Here is a 17,899-nt window from a genome sequence, read left to right as displayed (position 1 = left end):
CCCCAAAGGTATTCTTAATCTTTCATATACAAACATGTATCAAATTCATATCAAAAGCAATTTATGATTTTTCACATGGTCAAAATCATCAAGTCTTATATTTCACCATAACTTCATATATTTTAGTAACGAGAATCATATTAAGAGATATTTATACATTTTATCATATTTTTTTCTAAAGTCTACTTCTCACTTCATAATAACAAAGAAAATGTTTATCAATTTGTCATACATTTTTCCTTTATTTATTTTTCAAGTATATTAATAGCATTATATGTAGTTTTTTTGTTATAGTTGTGTGACCCAAATTCCTGTTAAAATAAAATATAAGTGGCAAGATAGGGGGATCTACGAGGGTGAAGGCTGCAATCAATCGCAGATCCCTAATAAGCAAAATACTGGACTGGGTTGCAATTCGACCCCCGTGGTACGGTGCAGGCTGCATAAGTGGAATCTGTATAAAAGTTTACTTCCTTTATTTGATATTTGATTAGAATAAGGTGTTTTAACCTTACTGTATTACTTCTATTGTACTTTGATTAGAATATGATTTTACAAACCTATAAAAAATGAACCTTTACAATATAATTAATCAATTAAAATTAAATTTTAATTGTTAAAGCAATAATTTATAATCGTAATAATAGAAAATTGTGAGATACAATAGCTTTTACATTTATTTATGATATTATTATTTATAAAATTTATTAATAAAATAAAATTTGATTTAACACAAAATATTATGTATAAATAAACCCATAGGGATAAGCAAAGAAATTGAGAAAATCTAAAAATGATGTATTATGTTAGGTTCAGGTATTGTACTATTTAATTCGATGTCGGGTTGATGTTATCACCCAAACCACATAATTCGATTTGAGTTCGATTTTCCGCACGGAACCCATTTTATTCAAATCAAATTGAATGAGAAAAAAATTATTTAAAGGAACAATCTTACAAGAATAATAAATTGACTATTTCAATATCCATATGGACTAATTCATTTAACCTTATTATTGTTATTATTACTATTAAAAATTAGATATTATCTTTCAAAAAATTAAAGTTATAACAGTATTTCATAAAAAAATACTAAAAATGTAGTTTTATATTAGAGAAAGTGGATATTTTTAAATATAATAATTAAGCATAATTTTAATTTAAGAAAAATAGTTTATTAAACTTTATAATATTTTATTTATAAAAAAGATAATTATTCATAAGTTGTCAATTATATATCTATTAATTATAAATTTAATCGATTATATGACATATTGCAATGACTTAGTTATAACAAATTAAAGCTAGCACTAATTAAATTAATTTAATGAAATGAGACAACAAAACATTAGGTATATGAATGATTTACCAACTTAATAATTAACTTAAAATGATTTTTTTAATGGTTGGATGATTGTGATATTAGTTTAAATATTTAATTTTCTTTATAAATGTATAAATGAATCTAGAATTGCTATAAAAAATTAATAATTATAATATTAAGTTTTTTGAACTGATATAGATTTCTTTTCCAACAAAATCTCAATTTATTAAAAACCGTCCAACATTTATCAATTTTGAATATTCAATACAATTTTAATTTCAAAATTTTAAAATAATTTAATTCCTCTCTAAAAACGGAATCCAACCGAACAGAGTACGTCACTAACGTGTTTGTGGTCTATCCGAAAAATTAAGCAAAAATATTATTCAATTAAAACTTTCATTATTATTCTAAAAAATATAAAAGTTTCATTATTCAGGGAAATTAGGCCTTACCAATAATTTATTACAAAAAAAAAGAGAAAAGGAAAGATAAGGGTGGTTCTATAAAAGCGAAGAGCCAATCTAAAACCTCAGGAAAACCTCTACGGAGAACGAAAATGTCACTATCATCTTCTCTGCTACATCTCCCTCCTCCAAAACCCTTTCTTTGTATACCTAAACAGTACAGTTTTCCACCGTTTAATGCTTCATTGAACTTTTCATTCTATGATAAACCTATGTTAATTGTAAAAAGTGCCTCCTTTGCTGCAACAAGAAGAGCTTCTTCTTTAATAGTCGAAGAAGAAGAAGATGAAGAAGAACAAGAACAAGAACAAGAACAAGAACAAGAAGAGGGATTTGAAGCTGTTAATATTGCTGAGGATGTAACCCAGGTTCTAGTTTTTTTAATACCAATTTCCCCTTCAATGAAGTAATAGTTTTTTTTTTCAAGTTGATGTTTTGTTTTTGTCTTTTTGAGGCTAAGAATTTTATTGGTTTTCTTTGTATTTTCCTTGAAATGGGAGAAATGAGAAGTGATTTTTGTGGGTTAATAGCATTTTATTCTATTTACTGTTCAAGTTTCTTTGCCTTCTCTTCTATAGGATAATATTTGAAGGGGTCTTGGGGGGGGGGGAGGGGGAGGGGGGTGGTTAAGAAGTGGTTACTGTTGTTTAAGAGTGTATTGTATATACTGCTCTAGAATGTTGATTTTCTTGTTTAAGAGTGTGGTATATATACTTCTCTACAATGTTGATTTTCTTTTTGTTACTTGTTTCTTCTATTTAATTTACTTGAGAGATTGATTATGTTAGTGTGACTTATGTTGCTGAAATATTCATTTTCTTGAATATGGAGATATGATCCTCCAAAGACCTGGAAGCATGAACAATTTGAAGATAACCATCTAGAAAACAGAAAATTTTGAGTACAGTCATGTCAGGCATATACCCATTTCCGACTCTTACAATTCACAGCCGAGTCTTAGTAACATAGGTCTAGACCCTATAATATGGATTTAGTCATTTATTGGTTCTGGAGAAACACCACCTTAATTTTTATAATTATGGAGACAGTTTTCTTAACCAGGAGAGTAGTTCTTGTTATTTTCCCTTTTTGTTGCTTCTTTAATCTCTTGCAGTTGATAGTGATTACATTTTGAGCTAAAGAATAGAATGATTCAATAAAATGTGGTTATGTTAACTTTATGACATACCACTTAACATTTCAGAATGTTGTAGTGCCATTTCTAGTAAAAAAAATTTATCCATAGTCTTCTAGATTGATTATGTCTTGCTGTGTAGGTGTTGCTTGAAAAGCATTAGTTTGTTTACTTTTGATAGTAATGTTTTGCTTATGCGTCAAACCTTTACTGATTTTGAGCAGTTGTGACAAAATTGATATAGTTGATTGGGCGTACTCCTATGATATATCTCAACAAGGTAACAGACGGATGCGTGGCAAACATTGCTGCAAAACTTGAATCCATGGAACCTTGTCGGAGTGTCAAAGACAGGTACATATTCTTTCTATTGTGAAGTCCACAATTATCCCATATGCATTGGACATCTTTTTTTATGCTACTCTGGGGCATGAATAGTCTGTTTGATTGTGCTTCAAGTCATCATTAGAGCTGGAGACTCTCAGAAGTTACAGATGACCTACACATGTCCTATATTGTGCAAGTTCTTAGCGGTTTTCATGTATGTTTATTGGAAATATGTTAAAAGTTGACCTTTTTTTTTCCTTTTTTTTTCAATGGTTGAATGTTTTAGGATTGGTCTTAGTATGGTATGTGAGGCTGAAGATAGTGGAGCAATTTCTCCCAGGAAGGTTAGCCATTCTCTTTATTTCTAGTGAAAGAAGTCATCAGCAAATATGCCTTTGACTCTTGAGAATTCTAGGGCTCAGAGTCTTAGACATGTTTTCATATTGGAAACTACCTTCTCTTTGGAATAATTACATGTATAATTTTTGTGGGCTATATCTATCGCAGACCATATTAGTGGAACCGACAAGTGGAAATACAGGACTTGGAATTGCTTTTGTTGCAGCAACTAAGGGATACAAGCTTATAGTAACTATGCGTGCTTCTATAAACCTTGAAAGGAGAATCCTTTTACGTGCGTTTGGAGCAGAGATTGTTCTGACAGACCCAGAAAAGGGCTTGAAAGGAGCTGTCGATAAAGCCGAAGAAATTGTGCTTAACACTCCAAATGCTTTCATGCTTCAACAATTTGATAATATGGCTAATACAAAGGTAATTAATGTTGTTCTAACAGTTCACCTAAATGGCTAAATGTTAATATTCTTGATATATTATTCAGAGATGGTGATATGAAGATACTCATGCATGAACTGCAGATTCATTTCGAAACTACAGGACCAGAAATATGGGAGGACACTTTGGGTAATGTTGACATATTTGTTGCTGGAATTGGAACCGGTGGTACTGTTACAGGCACTGGACAGTACTTGAAAATGAAGAACAAAGAAATTAAGGTCTCTTTGCTATTTAAGCCTGTAATGAAGTTTGTTTCAGTTTGACAGCTTAACTTCTCTTTGGAATATCTCAAGCTTGTAACTGTTACCTGTTAGGGATATTTTTATTTATCTAAGGGGTGATATGTCCAAAATATAACATTATTGTGTTTCCCCTTTTTCTTTTAATAGTAGCAATAGTATCCATTTGGCAATAGTTAATGTGTATTGTGTTGCATCCATCTCAATATTTTCATCTTCTCGTGGATTAAATGTGTCTGTTTTCTTCATGAAATGTTATTGCTTACTCAGGTTGTCGGTGTTGAACCTGCTGAGAGGAGTATAGTTTCTGGAGAAAACCCAGGTCAAAATTTTTTTATTTTCAGTACATAAATTTTTCTTGCCTGTTTCTCTCGATGGATTTGTTAGGCTTTGCTTCTAATATCATAAAAGATTTTTCTTCAGGTTATGTGCCAAGCATCCTAGATGTTAAATTGCTTGATGAAGTTGTCAAGGTGAAGATCGTCTTTCCCTCTATTTTTCACTTCTTGTCTTATCCGAATGTAGAGGAATGTCACTGGAATTCTTTAGACATTCTGTTTTTTGCTAAATTTGTTTTATAGAAAACACTATTGCAGTTATGTCATGTTCTTCTCAGTCAGTTGTTTGACGTTTTTTTTCACTCCAAGTATATAAGGTGTTCATCATTTCACTGCATAGCTCTCTTAATCATTCTTCTAATGACTAGTCTGACTGACCTCTGAACAAGATATGCCAAATAGTTTTCATCTTATAACTCGGAAGCGGTGTCTTTTGCTAGACTATATATGAGTTGTTAGAGGAGTTTGAAAATCCAATAAATAAAAAATTTCTTTGAGTGAAAGAGCAGCACATAAGAGCTGGAGCATACCAACCAATCAACTTGAAAGAAAATGAGAGGTCCTTTTTTTATTTATCGAAAATGCTAGTTTCTTAACCAATGATTAATACTGTTTACTTGTGGATGTGTTGCAAGTGTATACTAGGCATCTTGACATTACATCACAGATTAACTTTTGAGCAGTTTAACCAGAAAGGCAGGGAGGTGGTCATTGTCTCAATATCATGTATCAAACGATCTACATCTAATATCCTCTGTACTTTTCCTTCCACTTTGTAAGGCAATATATATTTCTAGCTTGGTTATAATCTTATTTTTAGTGGCATCTCCACCTAAAGCGATATGTTGTTTGAGATGATCTGGATGTATTGGTCCATAAAGATTCTGCTTATCCTTTTGAGAGTATCTACTGTATTCTGGTTTTCTGGATTGCGTTGTATGCACGAGCTTCCTGAATAATATTACATTTGAGTGACTTGATCCATTGTGTTTGGTTCCTACTGGTTTCTTAGCACATGGTTTTGTCGAGTTACAATGTTAGATGAATTTTAGATATTGATTTTGTCGTCATAAAAATGTAGGTCAGCAATGATGAAGCGGTTGATATGGCAAGGAAATTAGCACTGGAGGAAGGGCTGCTGGTAATATGCAACTATATTTTAGTGTAGACTCTTTTAATAGTATTTCGTCACATGAAAAGCCATCTATTCAGCTTAAAGCTTTTTTGCTGTCAAAATAGAGATTATCTTCTTTAGTTTCAACCGAAAAACTTTTCTCACCTATTTGTCAATTATGAAAGGAGACAAAATTCAGTTTGATCTTATAATTTACATTAAGTACAGTGTTCAAAACCAGCCAATTTTGCTAATTGATTGTTTTGTTTTTAAATTTTTTTCTTAGGTTGGCATTTCATCTGGAGCTGCAGCAGCAGCTGCAATTAGCTTGGCAAAAAGGCCTGAGAATGCAGGAAAACTTATCGTGGTGAGAAAATTTTCTTTAAATTTTCTTAGTGACTCAGGTAGCAGCTGAAACCGTTTGGTGATGTACATATCTTGCTCTGAATTTGAAAGAATTGGTTGATTGAAATTCTATTAAGAAAAAATCTTTGACAGCTAGGTAAAGGTTATTCAGAATAAAGAGTATCAGGAGTACTTCATATCGCTGATTCATGTGTGGTTTCTTTAGAATTGACATAATTATAGTTGCATTAGTCTATGTTGCTTCAATGCTTTATTCTTCTTGAAGTATGCATGTCTTACCACTTATATTCCATGCTTATTTGGACATGGATGTTGCCCTCCCTCCAAACACATGGAAACACTTCGAAATTTGAACATACCCGTGTTCAACACATATTTGTATTAGAGACTCATACCTTACTCCAAGTAAGATAAGCGTTAGGTATTTTGGACCCAAAAGTATTGGGGGATTGTCAACCAGTACAAGATTTGGGAAACTCACATAACACTGTTAGGGCATCATACTTTCAAACAAGGTGAGTGTTTCAAAACTAGAAAAAGTTTTGGTGCTTACTTGATAGCCTCATATGCCATTGCTGTGGACTGAGAAACAGAAAGGTTTGGAACATGATATTGTTATCGTTCAATCTATTGCGACTGCCTATTTGATTTCATATGAAGGTAGATCAATAAAATTGTTGGTCTAAACCTTAAATTTCACATTCATTTGTTTACTGACTGCTCCCAGCACCTTCACCATGATGGTCAAGCACACGATTAAGCTACGTTGCTTGGATTCTTCATTTCTCTTGAAGTAAAAGCTTAGAAAAAATTGAAAATACTCGTGTTTGACGCATTCTATATTTGACACTCATACTGGAGTCTGAGCAATATAGCAATCATGTTAAAGCTCCTTAGAAGGAAAGCAGGAAAAGTGAAACATTGTATCCATTTCCGATTTCAGTGGCTGATCAAAATATGCTTCCAACCTAAGCTCTTCTTTCAACTTGGGCACTTTTTTTAAGATATCTTTTAATTGTTTGTAATGATGTAGGTTATATTTCCAAGTTTTGGTGAGAGGTATATTCCGACGGTTCTTTTTCGTTCTATACATGAAGAGGTTCAACAAATGGAAGCAAGATAGTATAGATCTGTACTGGAGATACAATCTACCATGGCATTCAATTCTCACTTGTTTCAAATCAAAACTACTCGACGGGTAAATAACCTTTATTAACTTTTCGATCTGTATTCGATGATCAACTCCTGTTCCTTTTATCTTTATCTATTGTTTTCTAGGTGCAATTTTTCATAAAAACACAGGAGTTCCTACTAGATTTTTCTTGATAATTTAACTTCCTGGTCAACCGTCGACCATGTTATTGTGCTGGTAATCAGAATGCTTTGTCATACATGGTGCATACTCATGCTGCTGCCTTCTGGATTATACAATTTCATGATGATCTTGGAGCTAACGAGTCAATTTGAAAATGCAAATTTAGTAATCCTGTTAAGTATGTCAGACTGATTGATGTTTGAAAAATCATAAATCAGCTTCTCGTTTCTGAGAACCTATACCATAAATTACTTGGAAAATATTTGTGTGATTGCTTTCATTGGAAATATTCAGATTTACAGACAGGCAAATGTTTTACTTAATGCACTACAAAAACTCTGGCATTATTATATATCCGTCTTCCACATTGTGTCTTGTTGCATTCCCATTCTTGGTTGAAACTTCTCATAATATATGTATGTAATATGTCGAAAGGAGTCATCCTAGTTTCAGATGTTTTTGGTATAGTATTATCTAGTGGGACAAGTTATCTGTTCAATACGAGTCTAGGAAATGCTGATTACGGAATTCCCAGATGAAAAACATTTCTGCGTAGAGGTAGATGTCCACTGGAAACTGTAGTTTGTACAAATTTGCCAATGCGATTTGAGAAGACCAAGCAATCCATGTACATGTATCCTGTTTGTATTATATTTTTAGATCATAATTATTAATAAAATGTTTAATTATATCAACTTTAGCAGTTTTCTTTTTGAGCTTATAAGTACATGTGATTGAATAATTATGATTAAAATCAGATTATTATAGAAACAGATTTTCAGGGTTTATTTTGCCATCTTAGCAAATGCTTGATTTGCTGTAGTTAATTTATTATATACATATTTTGGCATGTTCTTATATTTACATAATGTTGATGTTTAATAATTATTATTATTTTCGTGCCGAGCTCATCTATCATCATATCCAAAATTATTACACTATATTTAGTTCGCTGTAATGGAATAGAGTTGTAATCAGTAATTCAATTGTTTGGTTGGATGGAATGGAATGGAATAGAATTATATTAGTATGCTTCTGTTAATGGAATGATCTTTTAATAAATAATTGCTTATTATTCGTTCATGTGGACTAGTTTTTTTTCATGGGCTTTATTATTTGCTCTTTAGGCCCATACTATGTGTTATAACACTTAAGATGCAACTGTGCTTCGAATTTTATTGTTGGTTGGGAAGTAGTTGCTTTGGTAGCCTTATTTGCCACAAAAGGAGTGGTTTAATGAGGCTTGTAAGGGGGAATTTCAGACCCGATGTAATGTCTCAAAATTTGTAGTATCGAATTTCGGAAAAAATTAAAATACTGCAATGTTTATTGAAGGTTAATTTATGAGACACGAATTTGATATCTGAAATTTAATCTTTAAGCCATTAGTTATTCTTGGAATTTTTGTAGTTGGGATTTTAATTACGGAAAAGGCAAATTGGAGTGTTTTAGTTTGAACATTTGAAAATAAGAGTAAAACTAAAAGCTTTTATGATGCTAATAGCAAATAGGCCTCGGTTTAAAATTTCAGCCAAAAGTAACGCTCTTCACTTCTCATTGCGTCGTTCTTCATCCAAAACAAAGAAAAACCCATAGTTCATCTCTTACCTAAAATCCTTTTGAATCAAAGAAAAAAAAAGATTTTCGATTCTTTCTTCCATCTACCAATCGATTCAATTTGGCGAAAGCAAAAATCAAATTTCCCTTCAACCCCATTGCCAGAAATTCTAAGCTTAGAGTAGAAATTCGATTTCCAAAGTGACTTTTCGAGTTTAATGGTGTTATTAGATTGGTAATGAAGTTTTGAAGTAATCAAAATCATCTTTCCATCGTTCGAAACGATTTTGAAATGGATTTGGGTAGATTTTGGATTGGCAGCAAGTTTTGGGGTTGTTTTCCTGCTCATCAATTTAGTTTTATTTAATTTATATTGATTAATTTTTAATTGGTGTGATGAATTCAGTTTTTGAAGCAAATGAGATTGGAGAATCATCTAAGGTGAAGAGCAAGGTGACCTTCGACGAGTGATCAAGCAGACCTCGGTTTGTGATTTCTATGTTTCGAGTTACTGTATACCTTTGTTAAAATTACTAGCATGTTGCTAACGCTCCTTCTTATATCATTTTATTTTGATAACCTGAAATCTATATTTGTTTGGAATGCACATTATGTATTAAACAACCCAGTAAAACATGTAGGAGAATCCTTCAGGTATAGCATATTGTAGCATCCGGGAGTATTATCATTGTTGCTCTTTCCATATTTGATGTACGAATGATCAAGTTGTGTTGATATGTGCTACGGGTATTGTCATTGTTAACACTATGCACCGTTGTTTTCAGATTGTTTTGGAAGTTCAATTGGACACTCACGTGCTCAAATGCTTTTTCCATGTTACTTGAGGTACTTCAAAAATGGAAGTTATTAATAAATGTTCAAATGCTTTTGGAACTGATTTTTCTTCATTTTATATAGTATATACATTGTTTAAATTGTGAACGTATGTCTTGGTATGCCGTTAATGTTAGCTAATGTATATGAAAATTTTTTTAGAGCTTGGTGAATCACAATTGAGCGTTTTCGCTCACCGTTTTGAAATATTTGTTTTCGTGCGCTAGTCCAAGGTTGCATGAAAGGATATCTTGGAAGCAGCACGTTCGAGCATTTTCGTACAATTTAGTTTTTAAAGACTTAATTTCCAATTTGTCTTTGAATTGAAACAAAGACTTGTACCTAGGACCAACGTTACTATTTAGCTATTTTACTCATAATCGTGTTTAATGTTTGACCCCATTGGCCCATTGACATATTGGTTCATTTATGGAATATGTTTTTGGAATTGGATAATTTATTTGGTTTAGATTGAATATTGTAAGCTGGATTACTTGACACGCTAATTTTTGCACACTAGACGATTTTGTTCGAAAGACGATGTATTAAGTTAGAAGCATGTTATTTGTATTACGCTTGAATTGTGAGAATTGTTTATTCATGCCAATATTTTTAGCCTCTTAGCAAATTTTACTTGAGCAGCTAAATCTTGTGTATGAAGTGCTCTTAACATGTTTAAAGTAGGTTATGAACGTATTTGTGTATGCCAAATATGTTGGTTGTGTTATGAGAGCATCTTAGGTACGTTAGAAATGTGTAATGGGTTTGGTAGTAGTGCAATTTATTTATTTATTTTTTCTTTTTTGGGAGGGGGAATTTATAATTTTAGTTAGAGGTATTGATACCTTATACTAAGTATCAGAACTTTGAGGAAAAATATCGATATAAAGGGGGTCATGTATTGCTACATCCCTTGGAATGTTGGAACTCCAAAACATCGAAGTTCACTATGATAATATTTCAAGGCTAGTATTAGTAACCACAATCCTAGTATTAGTACTTAGGGTCACAAGTTGCCTAATTTGGCTCAAATGCCATTTTAAGGCTTGGTTGGACTTGGATTATAAATATCCTATGTTGTATGTCTGAACTATATTCCATTAAGTTTTAATTGTGTTGAGCATGTATTAATTATAAGATTGATGATAGGGTTGTTAGGTTAAGCTGCTGAACTGGGTATGGAATGTTACATTTGATACAATAGACATTGAAATTCTCATACCATGTGAAAATGGTGAGAGTTTGACATAGTTGTTAAGTCAGGCTCAACAAGACCCCACTTATCTAACTAGCCCAAGTCCACTATTTTGGCGTAGATTCCCATCTTTGGGCATGAGGAGCCTAACTTTGACAATTAAAAGGTCCTCTAAGTGTATAAAATCAGGAGCAGGTGAGAGTCACATGCACCCCTCAATGAATTGAAAAGGTGCATGAACCTTAAAGAATACAACTCTTTAGATCCTATTATGAGGCTAACAACTTACACAAATTGACAAGTCTACTAGCCACGAAAAGCAATATTAAATAGATAGGTTCACCCCCTCGAACATCATATCTCAAAACTTAACACCTCAAGATCGGCACAAACTTTTCTTCATTTGAGAGCATCTCTCTTTAGTTTCCTCTCTCTTTATATATAATATAGATGTATATATATAATCTACAACTCCCACCATCAAAATATACTACCTATCACAACACAATCATCTAGGGATATTTTATTTCATCTCAACACCCCGTCCCAACAACTGGTATGGATAAGTGATGTTGCGTTGATAGAATGATCACTTTAACAAGATATCATTGTTGGAAAAATTAATTTAGAAAACAATATTTTTAGGCATAAAACAAATCAAGTGCCCAGAATAAAAACTTTTCTTATTTTAGTATGAAAATTAATTCTTTTTATAGAACTAGAAACTATGAGCTTTCATGGAAAATAAATTTTTTTCTAAAAAAATTACCACTACTTCCTTATAGAATAACGACACTCTCAAATATGTGTAAAGAACTTAAAACAATTCATGCTGTGAAACAATAAAAGAATTTTGCTTGAATAAGGTTTAATTAAATAATAATATTTTAATAGAAAATATGAGTTCTCTACTAGGAGTAGAGTACACTAGGAGTGACGTCACACCTTAGGAAATACTAGGGTTTGTCACCCTTATCATATACCAGACCTAATTTGACATTTCATGTATTAGGTATAATTATATGTGTTATTTAGACATTTATCCAAAACTTATAATATATCTAATCCAATAAATATTTTCTATATCCAAAATATTAGTTAATTAATTAATTTAACTAAATTAATTTATCAATTAAGTTATTTTTTCAAGTCAATTCTAATTTTGTTAAAGTCATGGCAACTTTATCATATTAAAATCTACGATGAAATGTATTTAATTGCCTCATTCAATAAATCCATGATGACTAATTAATTTAACTCTCATTTCGAACTTCAATTATTTAAATTAAAATAAATTAAATAATAATTCAAAAAAAGTAATTAATTTTTAAATTATCTTTTGTACTTAGTGAAAAAAAACACATTCATTGCGGATAATGATACATGCGACCCATTTTTGTTACTATCATGCAATTCATTTTGTGTTATCTCTATTGGATCTAGTGCATTTTTGTCTATGTATACTTGTATTTTTCGAACAAATTAGTTTAATAAAATATCCATCAATTGTATTATATTCTTTGTATATTGTTCTTAACGATTTTTTCATGCAAAACAAAATTAAAGCAAATATTGACTTATTGATTATCTAACGTTTAACTAATACTAAGTGACACTACGTGGTCGGATCGTAATATAGAAAGAAAATTTATATTCATAGATAATTTGAGCATGTCATTAGTCTAATCGGAAATGAGCAAACTGATTGGAAGGCTAATATGTTGTATATCAAGTCCAATTGGGAAGATACATTGTCTTTGATATCGAAGCAGATGACTCCTAAAATATAAAGAAATAGATATGACTGATTGAACTGATAGTACATCAAACATGACACAAGCAGAATAGATCCTAGATCCGTTTGTAAATTTATTCACTTGTGACGTTTATAGTGTGACATACGTTAGTCATGATTGGGTGATGAGCTATGTATACGTGACTCGTATACTTTGATCTAAATAAAAGCTTGAGTTCAGATAGATAAAAAATCGAAAACTGGTAAGCTGGGTATACTTGTAACATCACAAAGTAGGGCCTAAAAGTTTGAGCCCGACGAACTGTGTTCACTAGTAGGTTGGGTGAGCTAGCGTACACCAATAGGTTTGGCGAGTTCGTGTACACCAAAAGGTCTGGCGAGTTTGTGTATAAACAATTGGCGTATACTAACTTTTTAACAAAATTCATTTCATTTAAATAATGATTGTTCTGAACAAGGAAGAAAATAGAACACTCAGTGAATTTAACACTCTTAAAATAACATAAAGCATTACTACTCAAAGGTTTGTTACAATAGAATCTTTAAGGCGTGGTTCACTATACGCCTTAATCCCAAGACATCCCCTGTATGCATAATATCCCATCTTGCTGTTTCTCTGGCGCGTTCCTGGCTTGTCCTTCTTAGCGCACTCATTCATACGTCAACACCTGAAACAAAAACAAACACTTGTAAGTTTAAGAGACTTAGTGAGTGTTAATACAGAATACCTTGGCGGGTACTTTCATAAGGTAAGATATATTTCTATATGCCAGTTTCCATACTTAACATATCATTTCTATTTTGGCGAACACTTTCTAATATCGGTCTTGCATGTATACGCCAACTACCATACTTAACTTACTAGAATTCATTTTTTTACCAAACAATATTTTGTTATCTTCTCTCAGAGCAATCAAAGGTACTTTTCAAAAGATTATTGATTGAGATCCTACTTCTTATGGACTTCCTCTTCACAAAACCTCTTAACATTTTTCCTAGAATGGTCATTCACGGATACAATTCACTAGCGGATACTCACTATTTGCACTCACATTTTGGCAAATTCCCATGCTAAGTTTGATATTATCAGTCTACCAAGCAGATCATATCTAAGTTCAAAGCCCAACACATGTTCAAACTAATTAAAAACTATCCAAATCATTGAGAAAGATTCTAATCACTTTTGTTACAAAACATAAGAACACCCAGTTGACAAACAACTTAGATTCCATAAAATCCGTAAACAATAAATGATACTATTCAGATATGACAAATACCAGATAACTTATATTTCAACATTACATAGTGCAACATACTCAGACCAACAGACACTTATATTTTTCATACTATGAATATGCCCGCATTTTAAACTAACAGATTATCATGGTGGATACTTTCTATGAACAAACAGATACACACTTCTTTTCAGGAAACTTCCCTTAAAACTTATTCAGTTACATCACAGAACTAATCCAACTAAATTATTTTCAGACGTATCATATCCTTATCATATCAGAGAACTCTTAGAATTTATATAGAATTTTCCATAAGGGCGGATAACCAAATTATACCATATAGACATCACCGAATACGTCAATAAGACGATACAAAACTTGTCATAAAGGCTATATAAAATACACCACAAAGGTCTAGCAGATCACACCATACAGGCAATATACAAAATCACATGTTTAGTATCCCAACGGACTTTCATAGAAGGTACCATGAGTTTTTCCCTCAAGGACTTATACATAACTTCATGTCGTGATTTGCCAATCCGATTTACATATTACCGAAGATATCACTATGCTATGCCATGGGTCTCAGCCACATGGACTTACACATCCTCATGTTGTGATATGCCAGTCTAGTCTTCATCTTACTAGAGACATCACCATGAGTGTTTTCATATCACACATTGCCATGGGTCTCAGCCACATGGTCTTGCATTTATTTCATATTGTGGTTCGTAGTTTAGTTAGCAATATATCTACCTTACCAGAGGCATCATAAAGGGACATTTTACTCTAGATTTACTTATCCAAATTTGTTCATACACCTGAATGATTTGTATTTTCCCATATCATACTTTACCTACATACTTACCACTTAACTTCCTATTCAGTCAGTACTTTATACATATCATCAATACACATATAGCATCATTACTATGCTTCATACACTTACCAGATTATTTGAGATATCATCATCATTTATATATATATCACTTCTTGAACAATTCACATGCAAGAGCCAAGAGAGAGACTCACCTAAATTGTAGCTCGAAGCTCCAGACTTGAATATCCTCCTCGAACCAACAACAACAACTGCTTACAAAACATGAAACCATCATTACAAACACATTTACAAAAAAAAATCTAACATTCCAATTATAGATGACCCCCATGCAAGGTCTCTTATTCAAATTCTACTATTCATAAGCTTCTTAATAGTCTTATTCTTTCAAAAGTTTAACATGCAGAGTTATCAAACTTACCAAGAGATAGAACATCTACTAATTAACTTAAAACTCTAGCTTCCATCTTACTAAAGAAGAAAGGAACTTATAAGTTTGAGAAGAATAACCAAAAAATAGATTTTTCAGGGAAGAAAACCTTCTAAATTAACCCTTCTCACTATATATATACCTTCAGTTACCACTAGTGGAACTTGATAGGTGTTAAATTTGTTTAGAGTTTGTCTTAATAAATGGCCTACTAGGTCCGAGAGAAACACAAATGAAAATACTATACAAATGATGTTTGACTAGTTAATCCAGTTGCCTCCTAACCAGATCACATTACAAAACCCAACTAGCACAGTACTCAGGCAAATTGGGTGAACTATACATTTGGATGTAACTCGCACCATGTTTACTTTTTGCTTGATACATTCTTTTCTTGGATAGAAGAGTAACTTGAAATAAAATCTTGAATTACTTATACGATGAGTACCATACGCCAATTTTTACTCACCAAAAGACTGCGAATGAGCGGACTACACTACGCTAAACAAATAATTTCACAACTACATGCCTTATTCTGTGATTCGTCAGACTTGGGGTGTGACAAAATAATAGAAATCTATTTTAATAGAAAAACAAACTCCTAGTCTAACTAGGAGTAGGTGGGGTAGCAACCATAGTTAAAAAAGCTAGGGTTTGTCATCCCTTGCTTTAAACATGAATGGCTTTTAGGCCCCCCATATCAGGTCAAATTATAAGTACTTTTTGGACATTTCACCCAGTACTTTATAATTCAATCCAACCCGATATTTTTTTCTATTTCCCAAAATAAACATATTAAATTTATTTAAATCAATTAATTTCCCAATTAAATAATTTTCTCAACCCAATTTTGATTTCGTTAAAATCATGACGAATTTATTGTAAAAGAATTTATGAGAAAATATATTTAATATTTCTACATTCAACGGATTCACTATGACCAATTAATTTATTTGCATATTCTAACTTCAATTATTTAATTAATGAATTAAATAATGATTCGAAAAACTATAAATTATTTATTCAAGACATTTCCATTTAGAGAAAACTACATTTATTTCTAAATGTTTCTCATTTCTCTAACTTTACCATTTTCGTTCAATTTTGTTCATTTCATTTAACATGCAATTCATTTCTGGTTTCAACGAGCTAATGGAGGGACCAATTGGACATATGCTATTAGGGCTCAAATGACTTATAATTAAGTTCTAACTTTTTTTCTATTAATTATAAACTCATTTAGTCACGAAGTCATTCCACTATAGTATCGTGACTAAGCTCTCCCTAATAACATACCATTACGAAAGTAACTTAATCAGTGATTGTCCAACGACCTTGTCATAAGATCAGTGCTTGTCCAACGACCTTGTCGTAAGTGTGTTACCCTCATAGGATATCATTAATCTTGTTGGGATAGATACATTCTCCCAATATGATGCTATTTTATCTCATGGTAACCATTACATCTTCCTTTATGAAAAGTCAATTACTTTAAAATAACAATTAAGTAATTCATCACAAAGACGAATGACCCGTGGTCACGTCTACTTTTCATCTACCATGTAATGCCAATGAGAGGATACCATTACTTATATCTCGGGCTATGAATTCCATTGTTATGAATGATGCTACATATTGTAGAAGTTGTATACCTAACGCACCAACTTCTAGTTCCTTTTATATTTGATCTCAGGCTTTTACTTATTGAAAGACTAATATGTCATCTATTCTTCTTGGGTCTAGTTCGATGTATTGTTAGTCTAATCAGTCAAATATATGTCTCTATCTTTTGGAAGTCATTGTCTCTAATGCCCAAGACAAGGTATCTCCCCAATTGGACTTGATAGATGACATATTAGTCTTTCAATAAGTTTTCTCATTTCCGATTATACTAAGGTCTATTTGATATTGATTAGAATAAGGTGTTTCAATCTTACTACACTCATATTAGAATATGGTTTTACAAGCCTATAAATAGACATAGTCTACTCCTCTTGTAATCATTCGAATTTGACATAGTGAATTATCTTCTCCTCTGCCCATGGTTTGTTTCCCGAAAGGGTTTTCACGTAAAATCTGTGTTCTTTATTTTTTTCTCTTTTTTTTGTGATAAATTGTCATTACTGACGTTATATTTTTTACAAATTGATGTCCAAGCTTCCGGGTTTTTCATCTCAATCACGGTAATGGCGTATTTGAAGTATGAAATTCCGCTGTTGGATCGCAACACCAGATTTGTGTTATGGAAGATAAAGATGCAGGCAGTTCTTACATAGATGGACTTAGAGGAAGCCCTGCTAGGGGTAGATAAGATACCTTCAACATTGATGGAGGAAGAGAAGAAGCGCAATGATCGAAAGGCGTTAACACAGTTACATCTGCATTTGTCTAACGAAATTTTACAGGATGTGATGAATGAGAAGACTGCCGCTGGATTATGGAAGAGGTTGGAACAAATATGTATGTTGAAAACTCTAACTAGCAAGCTATATATGTAGTAACGTCTTTATGCTCATCGTTTGGAGGAAGGTGCATCTGTCCACAAACACTTAGCAGTGTTTAAAGAAATTCTCTCAAACTTGGAGGTCGTTGAGGTTCAGTATGATAAGGAAGGTCTAGGGTTGATTCTAC

At 32.2% G+C, this 17,899-nt stretch overlaps 1 protein-coding gene across 5 annotated transcripts; it reads left to right on the top strand.

Annotated features, from left to right (window-relative positions):
* Nucleotides 1–1,776: 1,776 nt before the first annotated feature.
* Nucleotides 1,777–10,272, top strand: LOC107920708 (S-sulfo-L-cysteine synthase (O-acetyl-L-serine-dependent), chloroplastic). 5 transcript variants are annotated; one of them, XR_001690736.2, is made up of 13 exons: nt 1,783–2,159; nt 3,171–3,280; nt 3,540–3,597; nt 3,761–4,024; nt 4,129–4,266; nt 4,558–4,609; nt 4,711–4,760; nt 5,707–5,766; nt 6,026–6,106; nt 7,139–7,303; nt 9,384–9,462; nt 9,763–9,823; nt 10,039–10,272. XR_001690736.2 is itself a non-coding variant. In XM_016850534.2 (10 exons), exons 1-10 carry the CDS (start codon nt 1,884–1,886, stop codon nt 7,226–7,228), a joined length of 1,179 nt encoding a protein of 392 aa, XP_016706023.2. In that variant the 5' UTR covers nt 1,777–1,883; the 3' UTR covers nt 7,229–7,772. The 5 variants fall into 5 exon arrangements, 1 of the variants encoding a protein (XP_016706023.2); XR_001690734.2 differs by lacking the exons at nt 9,763–9,823; nt 10,039–10,272 and having other exon boundaries at nt 9,384–9,740; XR_001690735.2 differs by lacking the exons at nt 9,384–9,462; nt 9,763–9,823; nt 10,039–10,272 and adding an exon at nt 7,483–7,772.
* Nucleotides 10,273–17,899: the final 7,627 nt, after the last annotated feature.

The sequence above is a fragment of the Gossypium hirsutum genome, chromosome D13 (genome assembly GCF_007990345.1).
Source record: "Gossypium hirsutum isolate 1008001.06 chromosome D13, Gossypium_hirsutum_v2.1, whole genome shotgun sequence".
NCBI lineage: Eukaryota > Viridiplantae > Streptophyta > Magnoliopsida > Malvales > Malvaceae > Gossypium > Gossypium hirsutum.
The sequence above is the reverse complement of the archived record's forward strand: the minus strand, read 5'-3'. Positions and strand labels throughout refer to the sequence as shown.